The following is a 20,922-nucleotide window of genomic DNA, read 5'->3' on the forward strand; positions in this document are numbered from 1 at the left end:
ACACAAGGAAGACCAGCTCCACCCACACAAGAAAGACCAGCTCTACCCACACAAAGAAGACCAGCTCTATCCACACAAGGAAGACCAGCTCTACCCAGACCAGCTCTATCCACACAAGGAAGACCAGCTCTACCCAGACCAGCTCTATCCACACAAGGAAGACCAGCTCTACCCACACAAGGAAGACCAGCTCTATCCACACAAGGAAGACCAGCTCTATCCACACAAGGAAGACCAGCTCTATCCACACAAGGAAGACCAGCTCTATCCACACAAGGAAGACCAGCTCTATCCACACAAGGAAGACCAGCTCTATCCACACAAGGAAGACCAGCTCCACCCACACAAGGAAGACCAGCTCTACCCACACAAAGAAGACCAGCTCTATCCACACAAGGAAGACCAGCTCTACCCACACAAGGAAGACCAGCTCCACCCACACAAGAAAGACCAGCTCTACCCACACAAAGAAGACCAGCTCTATCCACACAAGGAAGACCAGCTCTACCCAGACCAGCTCTATCCACACAAGGAAGACCAGCTCTACCCACACAAGGAAGACCAGCTCTATCCACACAAGGAAGACCAGCTCTACCCAGACCAGCTCTATCCACACAAGGAAGACCAGCTCTACCCACACAAGGAAGACCAGCTCTACCCACACAAAGAAGACCAGCTCTACCCACACAAAGAAGACCAGCTCTATCCACACAAGGAAGACCAGCTCTACCCAGACCAGCTCTATCCACACAAGGAAGACCAGCTCTATCCACACAAGGAAGACCAGCTCTACCCACACAAGGAAGCCCAGCTCTATCCACACAAGGAAGACCAGCTCTACCCAGACCAGCTCTATCCACACAAGGAAGACCAGCTCTACCCACACAAGGAAGCCCAGCTCTATCCACACAAGGAAGACCAGCTCTACCCAGACCAGCTCTATCCACACAAGGAAGACCAGCTCTACCCACACAAGGAAGACCAGCTCTATCCACACAAGGAAGACCAGCTCCACCCACACAAGGAAGACCAGCTCTATCCACACAAGGAAGACCAGCTCTATCCACACAAGGAAGACCAGCTCTATCCACACAAGGAAGACCAGCTCTATCCACACAAGGAAGACCAGCTCTATCCACACAAGGAAGACCAGCTCCATCCACGCAAGGAAGACCAGCTCTATCCACACAAGGAAGACGAGCTCTATCCACACAAGGAAGACCAGCTCCACCCACACAAGGAAGACCAGCTCTACCCACACAAGGAAGACCAGCTCTATCCACACAAGGAAGACCAGCTCTACCCACCCAAGGAAGACCAGCTCTATCCACACAAGGAAGACCAGCTCTACCCACACAAGGAAGACCAGCTCTACCCACCCAAGGAAGACCAGCTCTACCCAGACCAGCTCTATCCACACAAGGAAGACCAGCTCTATCCACACAAGGAAGACCAGCTCTATCCACACAAGGAAGACCAGCTCTACCCAGACCAGCTCTATCCACACAAGGAAGACCAGCTCTATCCACACAAGGAAGACCAGCTCTATCCACACAAGGAAGACCAGCTCTATCCACACAAGGAAGACCAGCTCTACCCACACAAGGAAGACCAGCTCTACCCACACAAGGAAGACCAGCTCCACCCACACAAGGAAGACCAGCTCCACCCACACAAGGAAGACCAGCTCCACCCACACAAGGAAGACCAGCTCTATCCACACAAGGAAGACCAGCTCTACCCAGACCAGCTCTATCCACACAAGGAAGACCAGCTCTATCCACACAAGGAAGACCAGCTCTACCCACACAAGGAAGACCAGCTCTACCCACACAAGGAAGACCAGCTCTACCCACACAAGGAAGACCAGCTCCACCCACACAAGGAAGACCAGCTCCACCCACACAAGGAAGACCAGCTCCACCCACACAAGGAAGACCAGCTCTATCCACACAAGGAAGACCAGCTCTACCCACACAAGGTAGACCAGCTCTATCCACACAAGGTAGACCAGCTCCACCAACACAAGGAAGACCAGCTCTACCCACACAAGGAAGACCAGCTCTACCCACACAAGGAAGGCCAGCTCTACCCACACAAGGAAGACCAGCTCCATCCACACAAGGAAGACCAGCTCTACCCACACAAGGAAGGCCAGCTCTACCCACACAAGGAAGACCAGCTTCATCCACACAAAGACGACCAGGGAAGACCAGCTCTACCCACACAAGGAAGACCAGCTCTACCCACACAAGGAAGACCAGCTCTACCCACACAAGGAAGACCAGCTCTACCCACACAAGGAAGACCAGCTCTATCCACACAAGGAAGACCAGCTCCACCCACACAAGGAAGACCAGCTCTATCCACATAAGGAAGACCAGCTCTATCCACACAAGGAAGACCAGCTCGACCCACACAAGGAAGACCAGCTCGACCCACACAAGGAAGACCAGCTCTACCTACACAAGGAAGACAAGCTCTATCCACACAAGGAAGACCAGCTCTATCCACACAAGGAAGACCAGAAGACCAGCTCTATCCACACAAGGAAGACCAGCTCCACCCACAATGTGCAGAAGTCCAGCTCCATCCAGGATGCTCCCAGTTGGTGACAGACATACAGACAAAATGGTTCTTGCTGTTGATGACAAATATAAAGATGAGCAGAAAGATGGTAGATATCGGCCTTAGACATACAGGTAGACAGACAGATGCCCCCCGCTGGTGACAGATATACAGATAGACAGACTGATGCCCCCTGCTGGTGACAGACATACAGATAGACAGACTAATGCTCACAGTCGGCAACCGACTTACAGCTAGATACGCTGATGCTCTCCATTAGCCAGAGAAGTACAGACAGACTGACACTTGTCATTGGGGTCAGACATTCACATAGGCAGACTGATTCTCTCAACAGACATACAGACAGACAGACTGGTGCTCATCGTCAGCGACAGACATACAGCTTGACTCCCACGGTCAGTGACAGAGATGCAGATTAACGCTTGCCTTCACTGACAGACATACAGACAGACTGATGCTCACTGTCAACTGACAAAGAGTGACGCTCAATGTTGTTGACAGACAGAGAGACCAACAATCGCCGTCGGCAACATACATACAGACAGACTGATGCTCATCATCGACAGAGGCAGACTGATTCTCGATGTTGATGACACATTCAGAGGCAGACTGATGCTCCTCATCGACAGAGGCAGACTGATTCTCGATGTTGGTGACACATATAGAGGCAGACTGATGCTCATTGACAGAGGCAGATTGATGCTCAGCATCGACAAAGGCAGACTGATGCTCAGCATCGACAAAGGCAGACTGATGCTCAGCATCGACAGAGGCAGACTGATGCTCAGCATCGACAGAGGCAGACTGATGCTCAGCATCGACAGAGGCAGACTGATGCTCAGCATCGACAGAGGCAGACTGATGCTCAGCATCGACAGAGGCAGACTGATGCTCATCATCGACAGAGGCAGACTGATGCTCATCATCGACAGAGGCAGACTTACTCCCGGCGATGGTGACACATTTACAGGCTCGGCATCGACAGAGGCAGACTTACTCTCGGCATTGGTGATACCTATAGAGACAGACTGATGCTCATCATTGAGAGAGGCAGACTGATGCTCATCGACAGAGGCAGACTGATGCTCATCATCGACAGAGGCAGACTGATGCTCATCGACAGAGGCAGACTGATGCTCATCGACAGAGGCAGACTGATGCTCATCGACAGAGGCAGACTGATGCTCATCATCGACAGAGGCAGACTGATGCTCATCATCGACAGAGGCAGACATTCTCGACGTTGGTGAAACATATAGAGACAGACTGATGCTCATCGACAGAGGCAGACTGATGCTCATCATCGACAGAGGCAGACTGATGCTCATCGACAGAGGGAACTGATGCTCATCATCGACAGAGGCAGACTGATGCTCATCGACAGAGGCAGACTGATGCTCATCGACAGAGGCAGACTGATGCTCATCATCGACAGAGGCAGACTGATGCTCATCGACAGAGGCAGACTGATGCTCATCGACAGAGGCAGACTGATGCTCATCGACAGAGGCAGACTGATGCTCATCGACAGAGTCAGACTGATTCTCGACGTTGGTGACACATATACAGACAGACTGATGCTCATCATCAACAGAGGCAGACTGATGCTCATCAACAGAGGCAGACTGATGCTCGGCATTGGTGACACATATAGATACAGACATATGCTCATCATCGACAGAGGCAGACTGATGCTCATCGACAGAGGGAACTGATGCTCATCATCGACAGAGGCAGACATTCTCGACGTTGGTGAAACATATAGAGACAGACTGATGCTCATCGACAGAGGCAGACTGATGCTCATCATCGACAGAGGCAGACTGATGCTCATCATCGACAGAGGCAGACTGATGCTCATCGACAGAGGCAGACTGATGCTCATCGACAGAGGCAGAATGATGCTCATCGACAGAGGCAGACTGATGCTCTCGACAGAGGCAGACTGATGCTCATCGACAGAGGCAGACTGATGCTCGACGTTGGTGACACATATACAGACAGACTGATGCTCATCATCAACAGAGGCAGACTGATGCTCATCAACAGAGGCAGACTGATGCTCGGCATTGGTGACACATATAGATACAGACATATGCTCATCATCGACAGAGGCAGACTGATGCTCATCGACAGAGGGAACTGATGCTCATCATCGACAGAGGCAGACTGATGCTCATCGACAGAGGCAGACTGATGCTCATCGACAGAGGCAGACTGATGCTCATCGACAGAGGCAGACTGATGCTCATCGACAGAGTCAGACTGATTCTCGACGTTGGTGACACATATACAGACAGACAGACTGATGCTCATCATCGACAGAGGCAGACTGATTCTCGACGTTGGTGACACATATACAGACAGACAGACTGATGCTCATCATCGACAGAGGCAGACTGATGCTCATCATCGACAGAGGCAGACTGATGCTCATCATCGACAGAGGCAGACTGATGCTCATCATCGACAGAGGCAGACTGATGCTCATCTTCGACAGAGGCAGACTGATGCTCATCTGCGACAGAGGCAGACTGATGCTAGACGTTGGTGACACATTTAGAGACAGACTGATGCTCGACAGAGGCAGACTGATGCTCAGCATCGACAGAGGCAGACTGATGCTCAGCATCGACAGAGGCAGACTGATGCTCAGCATCAACAGAGGCAGACTGATGCTCAGCATCAACAGAGGCAGACTGATGCTCAGCATCAACAGAGGCAGACTGATGCTCAGCATCGACAGAGGCAGACTGATGCTCAGCATCGACAGAGGCAGACTGATGCTCAGCATCGACAGAGGCAGACTGATGCTCAGCATCGACAGAGGCAGACTGATGCTCGGCGTTGGTGACACATATAGAGACAGACTGATGCTCATCATCGACAGAGGCAGACTTACTCTCGGCGTTGGTGACACATTTACAGGCTCGGCATCGACAGAGGCAGACTTACTCTCGGCGTTGGTGACACATATAGAGACAGACTGATGCTCATCATCGACAGAGGCAGACTTACTCTCAGCGCTGGTGAAACATTTACAGGCTTGGCATCGACAGAGCAGACTTACTCTCTGCGTTAATGACACATATAGAGATAGACTGATGCTCAGCATCGACAGAGGCAGACTGATGCTCAGCATCGACAGAGGCAGACTGATGCTCAGCATCGACGAGGCAGACTGATGCTCAGCATCGACGAGGCAGACTGATGCTCAGCATCGACAGAGGCAGACTGATGCTCAGCATCGACAGAGGCAGACTGATGCTCATCATCGACAGAGGCAGACTGATGCTCATCATCGACAGAGGCAGACTGATGCTCATCATCGACAGAGGCAGACTGATGCTCATCATCGACAGAGGCAGACTGATGCTCATCGACAGAGGCAGACTGATGCTCATCGACAGAGGCAGACTGATGCTCATCGACAGAGGCAGACTGATGCTCGGCGTTGGTGACACATATACAGACAGACTGATGCTCATCATCAACAGAGGCAGACTGATGCTCATCATCGACAGAGGCAGACTTACTCTCGGCGTTGGTGACACATATAGGGACAGACTGATGCTCATCATCGACAGAGGCAGACTTACTCTCGGCGTTGGTGACGCATATAGAGACAGACTGATGCTCATCATTGACAGAGGCAGACTTACTCTCGGCGTTGGTGACACATATAGAGACAGACTGATGCTCATCGACGGAGGAAGATTGATGCTCATCATCGACAGAGGCAGACTTACTCTCGGCGTTGGTGACACATATACAGACAGACTGATGCTCATCATCGACAGAGGCAGACTGATGCTCATCATCGACAGAGGCAGACTGATGCTCATCATCGAGAGAGGCAGACTGATGCTCATCATTGAGAGAGGCAGACTGATGCTCAGCATCGACAGAGGTAGACTGATGCTCAGCATCGACAGAGGTAGACTGATGCTCAGCATCAAAAGAGGCAGACTGATGCTCAGCATCGACAGAGGCAGACTGATGCTCAGCATCGACAGAGGCAGACTGATGCTCAGCATCGACAGAGGCAGACTGATGCTCAGCATCGACAGAGGCAGACTGATGCTCAGCATCAACAGAGGCAGACTGATGCTCAGCATCGACAGAGGCAGACTGATGCTTATTATCGACAGAGGCAGACTGATGCTCATCATCGACAGAGGCAGACTGATGGTCGGCATTGGTGACACATATAGAGACAGACTGATGCTCATCATCGACAGAGGCAGACTTACTTTCGGCGTTGGTGACACATTTACAGGCTCGGCATCGACAGAGGCAGACTTACTCTCGGCGTTGGTGACACATATAGAGACAGACTGATGCTCTTCATCGACAGAGGCAGACTTACTCTCGGCGTTGGTGACACATTTAAAGGCTCGGCATCGACAGAGGCAGACTTACTCTCGGCGTTGGTGACACATATAGAGACAGACTGATGCTCATCATCGACAGAGGCAGACTTACTCTCAGCGCTGGTGAAACATTTACAGGCTCGGCATCGACAGAGCAGACTTACTCTGCGTTTGTGACACATATACAGACAGACTGATGCTCATCGACAGAGGCAGACTGATTCTCGACGATGGTGACACATATACAGACAGACTGATGCTCATCATCGACAGAGGCAGACTGATGCTCATCACAGACAGAGGCAGACTGATGCTCAGCATCGACAGAGGCAGACTGATGCTCAGCATCGACAGAGGCAGACTGATGCTCAGCATCGACAGAGGCAGACTGATGCTCAGCATCGACAGAGGCAGACTGATGCTCAGCATCGACAGAGGCAGACTGATGCTCATCGACAGAGGCAGACTGATGCTCATCATCGACAGAGGCAGACTTACTCTCGGCGTTGGTGACATATATAGAGACAGACTGATGCTCATCATCGACAGAGGCAGACTTACTCTCGGCGTTAGTGACACATATAGGGACAGACTGATGCTTATCATCGACAGAGGCAGACTTACTCTCGGCGTTGGTAACACATTTACAGGCTCGGCATCGACAGAGGCAGACTTACTCTCGGCGTTGGTGACACATATAGAGACAGACTGATGCTCATCATCGACAGAGGCAGACTGATGCTCATCATCAACAGAGGCAGACTTACTCTCGGCGTTGGTGACATATTTACAGGCTCGGCATCGACAGAGGCAGACTTACTCTCGGCGTTGGTGACACATTTACAGGCAGACTGATGCTCAGCATCGACAGAGGCAGACTGATGCTCATGGACAGAGGCAGGCTGATGCTCATCATCGACATAGGCAGACTGATTTTCGACGTTGGCGACAGGCATTCACATAGGCAGAATAACACACACAGTCGGCGGCAAACATGTGGAACACAGACAGTCTCCGAGAAACCTGGATGCTACTTACAGAGACTTCTTTTCAGCCTTGCCACAACTCAGCTTGCCCTTCTTCTGTAAGAAGTAAAAGAGGGCGACGATGAGGAGAAGGAGGATGACGCAGACGATGACAGCGATGATGGCGGTACTGCTTCCCCCCTGCTGCTGGTCCACTGAAAACCAAGAGAAAAGACAGGGTGAGACCGCCTGGAAAGTGTCAGCCTGTCTGAGCCGAGGAGACGAGGGTGAAACCTCACGGCAAGGGACAGCCTGTCTGAGCCGAGGAGATGAGGGTGAGAGCTCATAGCAAGGGACAGCTTATCTGAGCAGAGGAGACAGGGTGAGACCTCTTGGCAAGGGACAGCTTGTCTGAGCCAAGGAGACAGGGTAAGACCTCACGGCAAGGGACAGCTTGTCTGAGACGAGGAGATGAGGGTGAAACCTCACGGCAAGGGACAGCGTGTCTGAGCCGAGGAGACAGGGTGGGAACTCACGGCAAGGGACAGCCTGTCTGAGCCGAGGAGACAGGGTGGGACCTCACGGCAAGGGGCAGCTTGTCTGAGCAGAGGAGACAGGGTGGGAGCTCCTAGCAAGGGACAGCTTGTCTGAGCAGAGGAGACAGGGTGGGACCTCACGGCAAGGGGCAGCTTGTCTGAGCAGAGGAGACAGGGTGGGACCTCACGGCAAGGGGCAGCTTGTCTGAGCAGAGGAGACAGGGTGGGACCTCCTGGCAAGGGACAGCTTGTCTGAGCAGAGGAGACAGGGTGGGACCTCACGGCAAGGGGCAGCTTGTCTGAGCAGAGGAGACAGGGTGAGACCTCCTGGCAAGGGGCAGCTTGTCTGAGCAGAGGAGACAGGGTGAGACCTCCTGGCAAGGGGCAGCTTGTCTGAGCAGGAGTTCTATGCATAGAACTACCCGGAATGAGGGAGGCCTGCTGTCCGTGCATTCCCTAGAGTGGGCAGTGAGAGACGCTTAACCATGGTATGAGAGGGCAGTGAGAGAGGACTTCTCATGGTGTGTGAGACCAGTGAGACTACTTCCCTGAGTGTGCAGACATCAGTATGACTAGACTTCCTGTAGATTACAGAGGCCAGTGGGAGGGCAGTATTACAGGCCTGCCATAGAGTAGAGGTCAGTGAGAGGGCAGAGGGCAGTATGACAGGCATCCTGTAAAGTAGAGAGGCCAGTGAGAGGGCAGAGTGACATGACATCCTATAGAGAAGAGAGGCCAGTGATAGGGCAGAGTGACATGGCATCCTGTAGAGTAGAGAGGGCAGAGTAACATGACATCCTGTAGAGTAGAGAGGCAAGTGAGAGGGCAGAGTGACATGACATCCTGTAGAGTAGAGAGGCCAGTGAGAGGGCAGAGTGACATGACATCCTGTAGAGTAGAGAGGCAAGTGAGAGGGCGGAGTGACATGCCATCCTGTAGAGAAGAGAGGCCAGTGAGAGGGCAGAGTGACATGACATCCTGTAGAGAAGAGAGGCAAGTGAGAGGGCAGAGGGTAGAGTGACATGACATCCTGTAGAGAAGAGAGGCCAGTGAGAGGGCAGAGTGACATGACATCCTGTAGAGAAGAGAGGCCAGTGAGAGGGCAGAGGGCAGAGTGACGTGACATCCTGTAGAGAAGAGAGGCCAGTGATAGGGCAGAGTGACATAGCATCCTGTAGAGAAGAGAGGCCAGTGAGAGGGCAGTATGACAGACATCCTGTAGAGTAGAGAGGCCAGTGAGAGGGCAGAGTGACATGACATCCTGTAGAGAAGAGAGGCCAGTGAGAGGGCAGAGTGACATGACATCCTGTAGAGTAGAGAGGTCAGTGAGAGGGCGGAGTGACATGACATCCTGTAGAGTAGAGAGGTCAGTGAGAGGGCGGAGTGACATGACATCCTGTAGAGTAGAGAGGTCAGTGAGAGGGCGGAGTGACATGACATCCTGTAGAGTAGAGAGGTCAGTGAGAGGGCGGAGTGACATGCCATCCTGTAGAGAAGAGAGGCCAGTGAGAGGGCAGAGTGACATGGCATCCTGTAGGGTAGTGAGGTCAGTGAGAGGGCAGTGATATGACATCCTGTAGAGAAGAGAGGCCAGTGAGAGGGCAGAGGGCAGAGTGACATGACATCCTGTAGAGAAGAGAGGCCAGTGATAGGGCAGAGTGACATAGCATCCTGTAGAGAAGAGAGGCCAGTGAGAGGGCAGTATGACAGACATCCTGTAGAGAAGAGAGGTCAGTGAGAGGGCAGAGTGACATGACATCCTGTAGAGAAGAGAGGCCAGAGAGAGGGCAGAGGGCGGAGTGACATGACATCCTGTAGAGAAGAGAGGCCAGTGAGAGGGCAGTATGACAGACATCCTGTAGAGTAGAGAGGCCAGTGAGAGGGCAGAGTGACATGGCATCCTGTAGAGTAGAGAGGTCAGTGAGAGGGCAGAGTGACATGACATCCTGTAGAGAAGAGAGGCCAGTGAGAGGGCAGAGTGACATGACATCCTGTAGAGAAGAGAGGGCAGTGAGAGGGCAGTATGACAGACATCCTGTAGAGAAGAGAGGCCAGTGAGAGGGAAGTATGACAGACATCCTGTAGAGTTGAGAGGCCAGTGAGAGGGCAGTATGACAGGCATCCTGTAGAGTAGAGAGGTCAGTGAGAGGGCAGAGTGACATGACATCCTGTAGAGTAGAGAGGGCAGTGAGAGGGCGGAGTGACATGACATCCTGTAGAGTAGAGAGGTCAGTGAGAGGGCAGAGTGACATGACATCCTGTAGAGAAGAGAGGTCAGTGAGAGGGCAGAGTGACATGACATCCTATAGAGTAGAGAGGTCAGTGAGAGGGCAGAGGGCGGAGTAACATGACATCCTGTAGAGTAGAGAGGCAAGTGAGAGGGCAGAGGGCGGAGTGACATGACATGCTGTAGAGAAGAGAGGGCAGTGAGAGTGCAGAGGGCAGAGTGACATGACATCCTGTAGAGTAGAGAGGCAAGTGAGAGGGCAGAGGGCGGAGTGACATGACATCCTGTAGAGAAGAGAGGCCAGTGAGAGGGCAGAGTGACATGACATCTTGTAGAGAAGAGAGGCCAGTGAGAGTGCAGAGGGAAGAGTGACATGACATCCTGTAGAGAAGAGAGGCCAGTGAGAGGGCAGTATTACAGGCCTGCCATAGAGTAGAGGTCAGTGAGAGTGGAGAGGGCAGTATGACAGACATCCTGTAGAGTAGAGAGGCCAGTGAGAGGGCAGAGTGACATGGCATCCTGTAGAGTAGAGAGACCAGTGAGAGGGCAGAGTGCGGAGTGACATGACATCCTGTAGAGAAGAGGGGCCAGTGAGAGGGCAGAGTGACATGACATCCTGTAGAGTAGAGAGGTCAGTGAGAGGGCAGAGTGACATGACATCCTGTAGAGAAGAGAGGCCAGTGAGAGGGCAGAGTGACATGACATCCTGTAGAGTAGAGAGGTCAGTGAGAGGGCAGAGTGACATGACATCCTGTAGAGAAGAGAGGCCAGTGAGAGGGCAGAGTGACATGACATCCTGTAGAGAAGAGAGGCCAGTGAGAGTGCAGAGGGCAGAGTGACATGACATCCTGTAGAGAAGAGAGGACAGTGAGAGGGCAGAGTGACATGACATCCTGTAGAGTAGAGAGGCCAGTGAGAGGGCAGAGGGCATATCACAGGACATCCTGTAGAGTAGAGAGGTCAGTGAGAGGGCAGAGTGACATGACATCCTGTAGAGTAGAGAGGTCAGTGAGAGGGCAGAGTGACATGGCATCCTGTAGAGTAGAGAGGCCAGTGAGAGGGCAGAGGGCATATCACAGGACATCCTGTAGAGTAGAGAGGTCAGTGAGAGGGCAGAGTGACATGACATCCTGTAGAGTAGAGAGGTCAGTGAGAGGGCAGAGTGACATGACATCCTGTAGAGTAGAGAGGTCAGTGAGAGGGCAGAGTGACATGACATCCTGTAGAGTCTAGAGGTCAGTGAGAGGGCAGAGGGCAGTATGGCAGGCCTGCCATAGAGTAGCTCGGCCAGTGAATTGTGGAAGATGAGGTGAAAGACATCTTTACAGAGTGATAATAGGGCAGTGAGCGGGGACTTTATTTTTAATGGGTAGGGCAGTGAGAGAGGTTTTTCGAAAAGTTTAAAGAGGGCAGTGAGATATACCTTCACCTTGTGATAAAAGGCAGCCTTCTGATACCAAGGAAAGGCAGAGAGAGACCCCTTCTAAAAGACAATACACAGCTTGGAGGAAGGACTTCCCACAGCAAGTGGCAGACTCCTTTCAGAGTGGAAGAGTCCACCCCGAGTGAAGAGAGGGAGTGACAGATCGTTTACCACAGAAATGAGACGCCCATGAGCCCCATTACCAGCTTCACCGACCACTTCGAGAGGAGAGAGACAGAGAGAGAAAGAGACCGATAAAGCGAGTTGCTTCCCAGAGCTGAGGGCGCAGTCATCCTCCCCCACAGGAAGGAGGGAGGTGAGAAGCTCTCTCCCCATGCACTTAGACACCCATCGATACTCACTTGTTCCAAGAACTGGGTCAGCTACATGCAGCATGAATAAAATAAAAATCTATGGTTATGATTAAATTCTGCAACCTCAAAAAATACAACTAAAATGTCTCAGTCCCACATATGAACCTGCAGCTTTGCTGTGACGTTTCACCATTAAGCCCATTAAAACCCCAGTCTGCAGAGGTACACACAACATGATGCATGGACGGTGGGTCAGCCTCTTACCTGCGGTGGAAACAGTGGATGCAACCGTCGTGGGAACTGCAGAGAGAGGAACAAGATGGCAGACATGAGGGCTGGCAACCAGCACCAAGAGGACACTCAACTTTCATTTATGTTTTTGCACTGTTCAGTGGCACAGCGCCAAGCAAGGGCATCAGTGTGCTTTACCCAACAGCATCAGTGAGTCAGAAAACAAACTCAGTAAGCTTCTTGGACCCATCATAATTGAGAGGCTTGTCCTACACATGCCCCATCACCGCCATATACATTCATAGTCTTTCCACTACACAAAAGCAGGAGAACATCCCTTCTACATCATCAGTATCCCACACTTGCCCCATCACCGCCAGATATATTCATTGTCTGTCCACTACAAACAAACAGGAGTATCTGCCATCTGCACTGTCGGTACACCACACGTGTCCATCACTGCACCATGCATTTATTGTCTGTCCTCTACACACAAGCAGGAGTATGTCTCATTGTCAAATTCCCCACGTTGGGCGCCATGTCGTGTAGTTTCCACTAATCAGTAAGAACTGCGCTTTTGTGAACAACATAAACTGAGGATGGTGCCAGACTGACTCCATGCCCTCGGCAGGATATATTGTCCCTTGGACCAGCTAGCTCGCAGGGCCACTGTTAGCCCCCCTAAACCTGAACAGGAAGCAAATATTTCTGGCAATCACCGAGCATGACCGTGGTGACAGACTTCAAACTTTCGCTCAGTCACAGGCATTTTTAATGTTTATTGAACCATAGTGATTCTTGCATAGAAGATATAGGCTGCAATGATTAATAGACAGAAGCAGACCAGAGTTATAATGAAGTCAACGCAGAAAAGAAATCCATGAGTTCCAACATCTTGTTGATACAGGTTATATATGCATATCTATGAAAGAATATAACAATCTGGTATACTCCTATGATGCTAACCCTAACCTCCCTGCCAAGGGTGTGAACGTATGATCTGCCAAGAAAACCCCAGTCTGGATGATCTAACCCCTTTATCTGGTGGGTAAGGTTTGGTGGGTGGGGTTCACGGCACAACAGGGCATGAGGTAGTGCCTGCTCGAACAAGGTCATTCATTGCAGAGCAAAAATACTTGTTTTTCAGAAACAAACCCTGCTTTAGTGGTTTGTATTTTAACAGAAAAACACTTTTGAAAAGTCTAGCATCTATGCGTAATGGCTGACAGTACCATCCATCAACCTTTTCCTTCATTGACAGGAACAAGGTGCCTTTCAATGTAGAGAGTTATCCGCAGGGTCACTGGCAGCTCTAAATGTGGTGCGTGGACGTCCCTCGGAATACCTCGCTATCTCGACAGAGAAAACTCCATCCACCAAACTCTAAATGTGGGGGGCGGAGGTGGTCCCTCGGGGTACCTCAGCCATCACCACAGAGTAAACGCTGTCCACCAAACTCTAAACATGGGGGTGGAGGGCACTCAGGATACCTTAGCCATTCCGACAGAGCAAACTTCGCCCACCAAACTCGATACACCTCAGCCATCCAGAGTAAACGCCGTCAGCCACACTCTGAATGTATCAGGCAGCAAACTCTAAATTAAGCCTCAAATATGCACCATCAGCAGACTATATTGTGACCACATTACACATGCACCGTCACCCCTAATATATTTGGGAGCTCACTACACATTCATCCATACCGCACACATTGTCAGTGCACTACACATACATCATCAGCACCCCACACAGTCAGCACAGTTACACATGGACCATCAGTACCCCAGAGATTTTCAGTGTACTGCACGTGTCCCAGGTGCACCCCACATGTCAGTGCACTAAACATACATCATCAACACCCCACACATTGTCAGCACACTTCACATATATAATCCACACCCCACAGATTGTCAAGGCACTACACATACACCATCAGCACCCCACACATGGTCAGTGCACCACAAGTACACCATCCGTACTGCACACATTGTCAGCACACTACACATGGACCATCAGCACCCCACTCAGTCAGCACACCACACATACATACATCAGCACCCCACACAGTCAGCACACCACACATACATCAGCTCCCCACACATTGTCAGTGCACCACAAGTACACCATCCGTACCGCACACATTCGTCAGTACACAATAGGTACAGCAGCCACATCCCACACATTCACTCAGTACACTACAAATACTTCTTAATCCCTCAACACATACATCATCAATGTCCCGTACATTAATGTCAGCAATTGCACAGGCCAGTTTTCACCTCTATGCGTTTTGTCAGCACAGTGGCAAACTTTCCACACATGCACCATCAGTACTCCATTTATTTACCCCCAGTGTGCCAGACATGCACCATCACCACTATTTATTTATCTCCAGCATACCACACCCGGGTCCCTTCTTCACTTTGCCACTGGATTCAAGCTACCCTGGCTGATGAGGGGTGTTACACCGAAACTGGTCCCAGGATGCTTGTTTCCAGTCCAGGAAGGACCTGGCCTGGCAGATTAGGCTGACTGTTCCCATGAGGCACAGGGTCAAGACTGATTTGCATATAGCTGGGTCTGAACTGGGGTGGCGAAGTGATCTAAAGAACGATGATGAATTTACCCAGATCTATGACTGGGGGTGAGTGTATGAAATGTTTCAGTGCACCGTCCATCAGCTCCTTGTGTTTACACATTCACCATCAGCATTCTATTTATTTACCTCCTGTGTGCCACACATGCACCATCAGCACCCTATTTGCCCCCTGTGTGCCACACATGCACCATCAGTACCATATTTACCCCCAGCATGGCCCACACGGACCATCATAACTCTATTTACCCCCAGTGTGGACTGCATGCACCATCAGCATTCTATTTATTTACCTCCAGTGTGCACACATGCACCATCAGCACCTTATTTACCTCCTGTGTGCCACACATGCACCATCAGCACCCTATTTGCCCCCTGTGTGCCACACATGCACCATCAGTACAATATTTACCCCCAGCATGGCCCACACGCACCATCATCACTCTATTAACCCCCAGTGTGGACTGCATGCACTATCAGCAGTCTATTTATCTCCAGCTTGGCCCACATGCACCATTAGCACACATGAAAACGTAAGGGTCATTGACACTCACCAATACTGAGCTGGAAGGTGCGCTTAGAAGTCCCAAAGCTGTTGCTGGCGCTGCAGGAGATCTCAGACTCGATGAGCTTTTGAGTGACAAGCAGAGTGACTTCGCTCATCAGCTTGTTCCCTGAGCTGGTCACTGAGGGCTGGAAAGAGGATTAACTTTCAAATGTGGAATGTAATCAGTACAGGCAGTGCGCACACAGGAGTAGCAAGGAGTCCAGGGAGTACAGGCAGGGTGCAAACAGGAGTAATAAAGAGTCTAAGCAGGTCAGGCAGCGTACAAACAGGAGTAACAATGAGTCCAGGGAATGTAGGTAGGATTCACAGAGAAAGGCAGGAATAACAGAGTAAAAGGTGTGCAGGTAGGTTGCACCCAAGGAGGCAGGCGTAGAGTCAGAGTACAAGCAGGCTGCACAGAGAAATACAAAAGTAACAAAGAGTCCACAGAGTGCAAACAGGGTGCACATAGATATAGAAGTAACAAAGAGCCCAAGGAGTGTCAATATGATGCACAGGTAGAGGACATAAGGTCTCTCTTTCAAAGTTTCATTATTGTCCACAGGAGGTCACCTATTTTGGTCACCTACTGTCGAAGGAGGGTAGAAGGTTAACACCAGAACGCATCACTACTATCACTAAAATGCCTCCTCTGCAAACTCAAAAAGATGTGAGCACTTTTATAGGCATTACTTCCTACTGTCGACAGTGGATTCCTAATGATGTTTTTTATTAATCAAACCTCTGCTTGGATTAACAACAAAAGACGTGCATGAGCCTTTGCCTTAGACCCCTGATTGTCAACACTCTTTTGAACAATTAAAAGCTGCTCTTTGCTCTGCTACAGTGATAGGTACATCTGATTACAGGAAACCTTTTGTGCTCTACGTCCAAGAGATGGCTGGTTGTGCTCTTTCTGTCTTGACTCAAAGATTTTCTGATAGACAGAGACCTTGCACTTATTTGTCCGCTGTGCTTGATCCTGTCGCAAGAGCCCTCCCGAGCTGTGTGCGAGGGGTCACAGCTGTGGCCACTTTAATAAGACAATCGTCTGGAGTCTTATTCGATACTGACCTCACAGTTGTGGTACCCCATGCTGTGGATACACTTTTGAATAAAAACAGGACACAGCACCTCACCAGTGCATGTCTTACTGGTTATGAATTGACATTGTTTGCTAAGCATCTTACAATTACAAGATGTGCCGCTCTGAATCCAGCCACATTACTATCCCTCTCTTCTGAAAACGATGCAGTCGATAAGTATGACTGTAGTTTCTGAACAGAGGAAGAGACAAAAGGATGGTTAGACTTGACTGATGTTCCCTTCTCTGAACCCAAAGGAGAACTATGTACTGATGGCTCTTGGTTTCAATTATCAGATGGCACCATAACTGCAGCTTATGCTATCACTATATTGCGCACAGTAGTTGAGACATCACCGGTCTTCTATGAGTTCGTCCAGGCAGCAGAACTCATTGCCTTTATGCGAGCTTGTGAACGGAGTGAAGGTTTGGTTGCCAATATCTATACGGACAGCCAATATGCATTTGGGGTTGCACATAATTGTGGGCAGTAAGAGAGTTCCTGGACACTAAGATACAACATGGACAGATTAATATGTAAAGGTTTGCATATTAGTTTGAGAAGGGTCTATAGTCAAGTGAAAGTACAAAACCTTTAAAGCACTATGTGTACTGACCACCATTTGTAATTGTGGTAGTCACTGTCGAAAGTAAGTAAACTCACCACCCAAAAAGACAATTTTATTACATTATTTACTTTATTCATTCAAAAAATATATATATTTTTTTTCTTTTTCATAGAGATATTCCTTCTTTATATGACATTAGTGTTATATACATGTATATCTTTTTTTCATTTTATATATTCATTTGTCATATGACTGGTTTGTAGTTCATAAGCATATAAATTTTAAAACCTACCGCATAACTTGTCTGAATTATGATAGTATATGTGTGTATCTAACTATATATAGCTCAACTATTCAGATTGTTCCTCTTATGATGTCATACTGAGGTGCATTAGTTATGTGTAATCTTCCTGAAAATAGTGTCTTCTTAAACGAACAAACATAACCCTACCAGTTAGTTATATATATCCTTGTCTTTTTTCTATTTTTCTTTCCCTCTTCTCTTTTCAGTTTTATCTTCAAGAAATGAGGGGTGGCATCTAGCAGATCTTCTCTGCTAACATACGGTTTGGATATTTTTGTCCCCGTAAGTATACATCTTGGCACATCGATAAAGACTCTAGAGACCCTTTATGCGTTCTCGTGCTAATACCTGTGACAAATTGGTGACTGCATAGCAAGTGGTGCAAATTGTTGGTTTTAAAGCAATGTGTTACTCTATAATGAGAGACTTCACTCTTTTGAAATGATAATTGTGACATATTGCTGTCAGCATAGTAGGTTGGGTTAATTCGGTGGTCCTAAAGCAAAGAGACCCTATCCTTTAAAATTATGAATGAAAATGGCTTACTGACATGACGAAATGATAATTGTGATATATTGCTGTCGGCATAGTAAGCTGGGTCAATTCAGTGGTCCCAAAGCAGAGAGAGACCCTTCCCTTTTTTTAAATGTGAATGATAATGGCTTACTGACATAACCATCTACTGTTTAATCTATACTATTGCTGTATATATACGTGTGTGTAATGGAGGCAATGATGTATAGTATATGGATATAGCCTTAGATGTTTTGTAAAGGAACAGTTTTTTGTGGATCTCCTTAAATTGTTTATCAATATGTAATTGAATATGTTGCATTACGTAATACATTAGAAACTGTCTTGCATGTGTCTATTATAACCAAATGTATTATATCTATTGACTGTTAATAATGGCTTTTTAATATATTGCACACAGAGTGTTGTCTGTCACTGTACAGAATTAAATGTGTTACATGTATTTAGTATTTATGAGTGTCTAACTCTCACCCACATTGTTTTCAATATTTCTAGTGCAATACACGGCCACCTGAGGAAGGCTAATTGGCCGAAACGCGCGTTAGTGAACTACCTTGCCGATTGCCTATATCACTTGTCTTGTTTTATGTCTAATGTTTGTTTGTAAATGGTTTTAAATTTTATATGCTTATGAACTACAAACCAGTCATATGATAAATGAATATATAAAATGAAAAAAAGATATATATGTATATAACACTATTGTCATATAAAGAAGGAACATCTCTATGAAAAAGAAAAAATATATAATTTTTTGGAATGAATAAAGTAAATAATTTAATATAATTGTCTTTTTGGGTGGTGAGTTTACTTACTTTCGACAGTGACTACCACAATTACAAATGGTGGTCAGTACACATAGTGCTTTAAAGGTTTTGTTCTTTCACTTGACTATAGACCTTTCTCAAACTGATTAGTTTCCCTATGTATAGCAAGTGTATTACTATTAGTATATAGGGGTCCCCTTTTTCCAAACGGTTTGCATATTAAACAGAAATTTCCTGCTGCCAATCACCCACAGTCAGAGGGTTTGGTTGAGAAGTACAATTGTACGCTCAAACCGAAATTGGCAAAAATAATCAGGAAACAACAGGGTTGAGATGGCCAGATGCCCTTCCTTTGGCTCTTTTGTCAACTAGGACAAGAGCACATTCTAGAACAGGCTTATTACCTTAGGAAAGTGTTTAAACGCCCGGCCATGCCAGGGGAGTCCTACAACCTCAAAAATTCTCCGACATTGAATATCCTGTATTGCTTGATTATCTTGAACTATTGACAGAAAGTCAAAAATGCGCTTTGCAGAGTTTTGTTTTGCTATAAAGAACTGTTCGTGCCAGCGCATAGCAGGTGTAGCTCTCTCAAATTATTGTGCAGACGGGGCTCCGCTCTGAGTGTATACAAATAAACAGTTATTGGTGTATATTCTCCACTGTCTCTTCGACTCTTCATTTGGTACGGCTGGCTGAGAGGTAGTCTGTGGTGACCTGGGTGGTCCTCAGTGGGTCACTTCCTTCACTGGCAGTTCAGGCTGGACTGTTTCTATGGGGAACAGGGGCAAGACTATTTGCCCATGGCTGGGTTTAAACTGGAATGGCATGGGAAGCAAAAACATAATGGATTTAGGCCTACATCTCTGTACTGGGGTGAATGTTTGACATTGTTCAGCAGGCTGTCCATCAATTGTTCTTTTTGCTTCAATCCTGTCTAACACTAATTCAAAAGTTGTTTGAACTTCCAAACATGTGGTGTCAAATTCAGTCTGCCAAGATCTCTATTACAAGCGCAGCATTTTATTTCAATACCCAATTCATCCTCTCGACGAAACCATTTCACACAGATGGTAGAAAACTCTCCTCCTATCTGCTACTTTACAGCCTCAACAAATCCCTCACAGGCAACGAGTAATAAATGCACACTACTATAGGGGACTTGTCTTTCGGAAAACATGGATGCCACATCAAAGATATGCCATCATCCCCTCGTTCATACACTTTACCTCAGCAAGTGTGGGTGCGCCATACAATTACAGATTTTAATTCTCACCTCAATCTTTCAAATGGTCAGGCTTCAGGTCACCTCTGCTGACAGTACGAAGGCCTTGTCACTGCGTATGCAGACAGCAAGACCTCAGATGTCCGTTCCCTTCACTACCACCATCTCCTTCATACCACACCCTGCTGTCCCTCCAACTCTGTGGTGGTAGGACTCAGACCTCCTTCCACCACACCATATTGTGCCACCAGCTGCTCTTGCTGTCTGAGTCACAATGTCTTCAAATCACTATGGGCTTCCTTTCTAGATGCCCCAACATGTTTGCATCCTCTTCAACTTAACATCCTCTAAAGTGTGAGGCAAGTAACCTTATACATCACCAGTCAGTGAGAAGCAGCGCTAACACCAAGGTCAACGCACCACAGCACAGGCTCTCACTTGCAGCAGCAATCTTCACTGGGCTTGCAGCCACTCGTAGCAGAGATAGGTCCTGAAATCTCATAGCAGAGACAGGATCTGGAGTCAGAGGAGGGGGGGGGGTCCTGAACTCTCACAGCACAGACAGGCTCTAGACTAACCCTGGGCAAAGCACTACGGTACACTTGCGTAGTTTGCGACGTTTGCGCTACTTCGCACTA

At 48.7% G+C, this 20,922-nt stretch overlaps 1 protein-coding gene across 2 annotated transcripts in view; it reads right to left on the reverse strand.

Annotated features, from left to right (window-relative positions):
* The window catches only part of BCAM (basal cell adhesion molecule (Lutheran blood group)), a 261,260-nt gene that overhangs the window by 11,423 nt on the left and 228,915 nt on the right, over positions 1-20,922 (reverse strand). The window contains exons 12-15 of one of the 2 annotated variants that reach the window (XM_086933146.1): positions 15,809-15,947; positions 12,692-12,727; positions 12,476-12,496; positions 8,001-8,142 (exon numbers count right to left, since the gene is read on the reverse strand). In XM_086933146.1, the coding sequence (XP_086789272.1) occupies positions 8,001-8,142; positions 12,476-12,496; positions 12,692-12,727; positions 15,809-15,947 (338 nt within the window). The remainder of the gene's footprint in view (positions 1-8,000; positions 8,143-12,475; positions 12,497-12,691; positions 12,728-15,808; positions 15,948-20,922) is intronic. The other variant, XM_086933147.1, reaches the window with a different exon arrangement.

Source organism: Lissotriton vulgaris, chromosome 7, assembly GCF_964263255.1.
Source record: "Lissotriton vulgaris chromosome 7, aLisVul1.2, whole genome shotgun sequence".
Taxonomy (NCBI): domain Eukaryota; kingdom Metazoa; phylum Chordata; class Amphibia; order Caudata; family Salamandridae; genus Lissotriton; species Lissotriton vulgaris.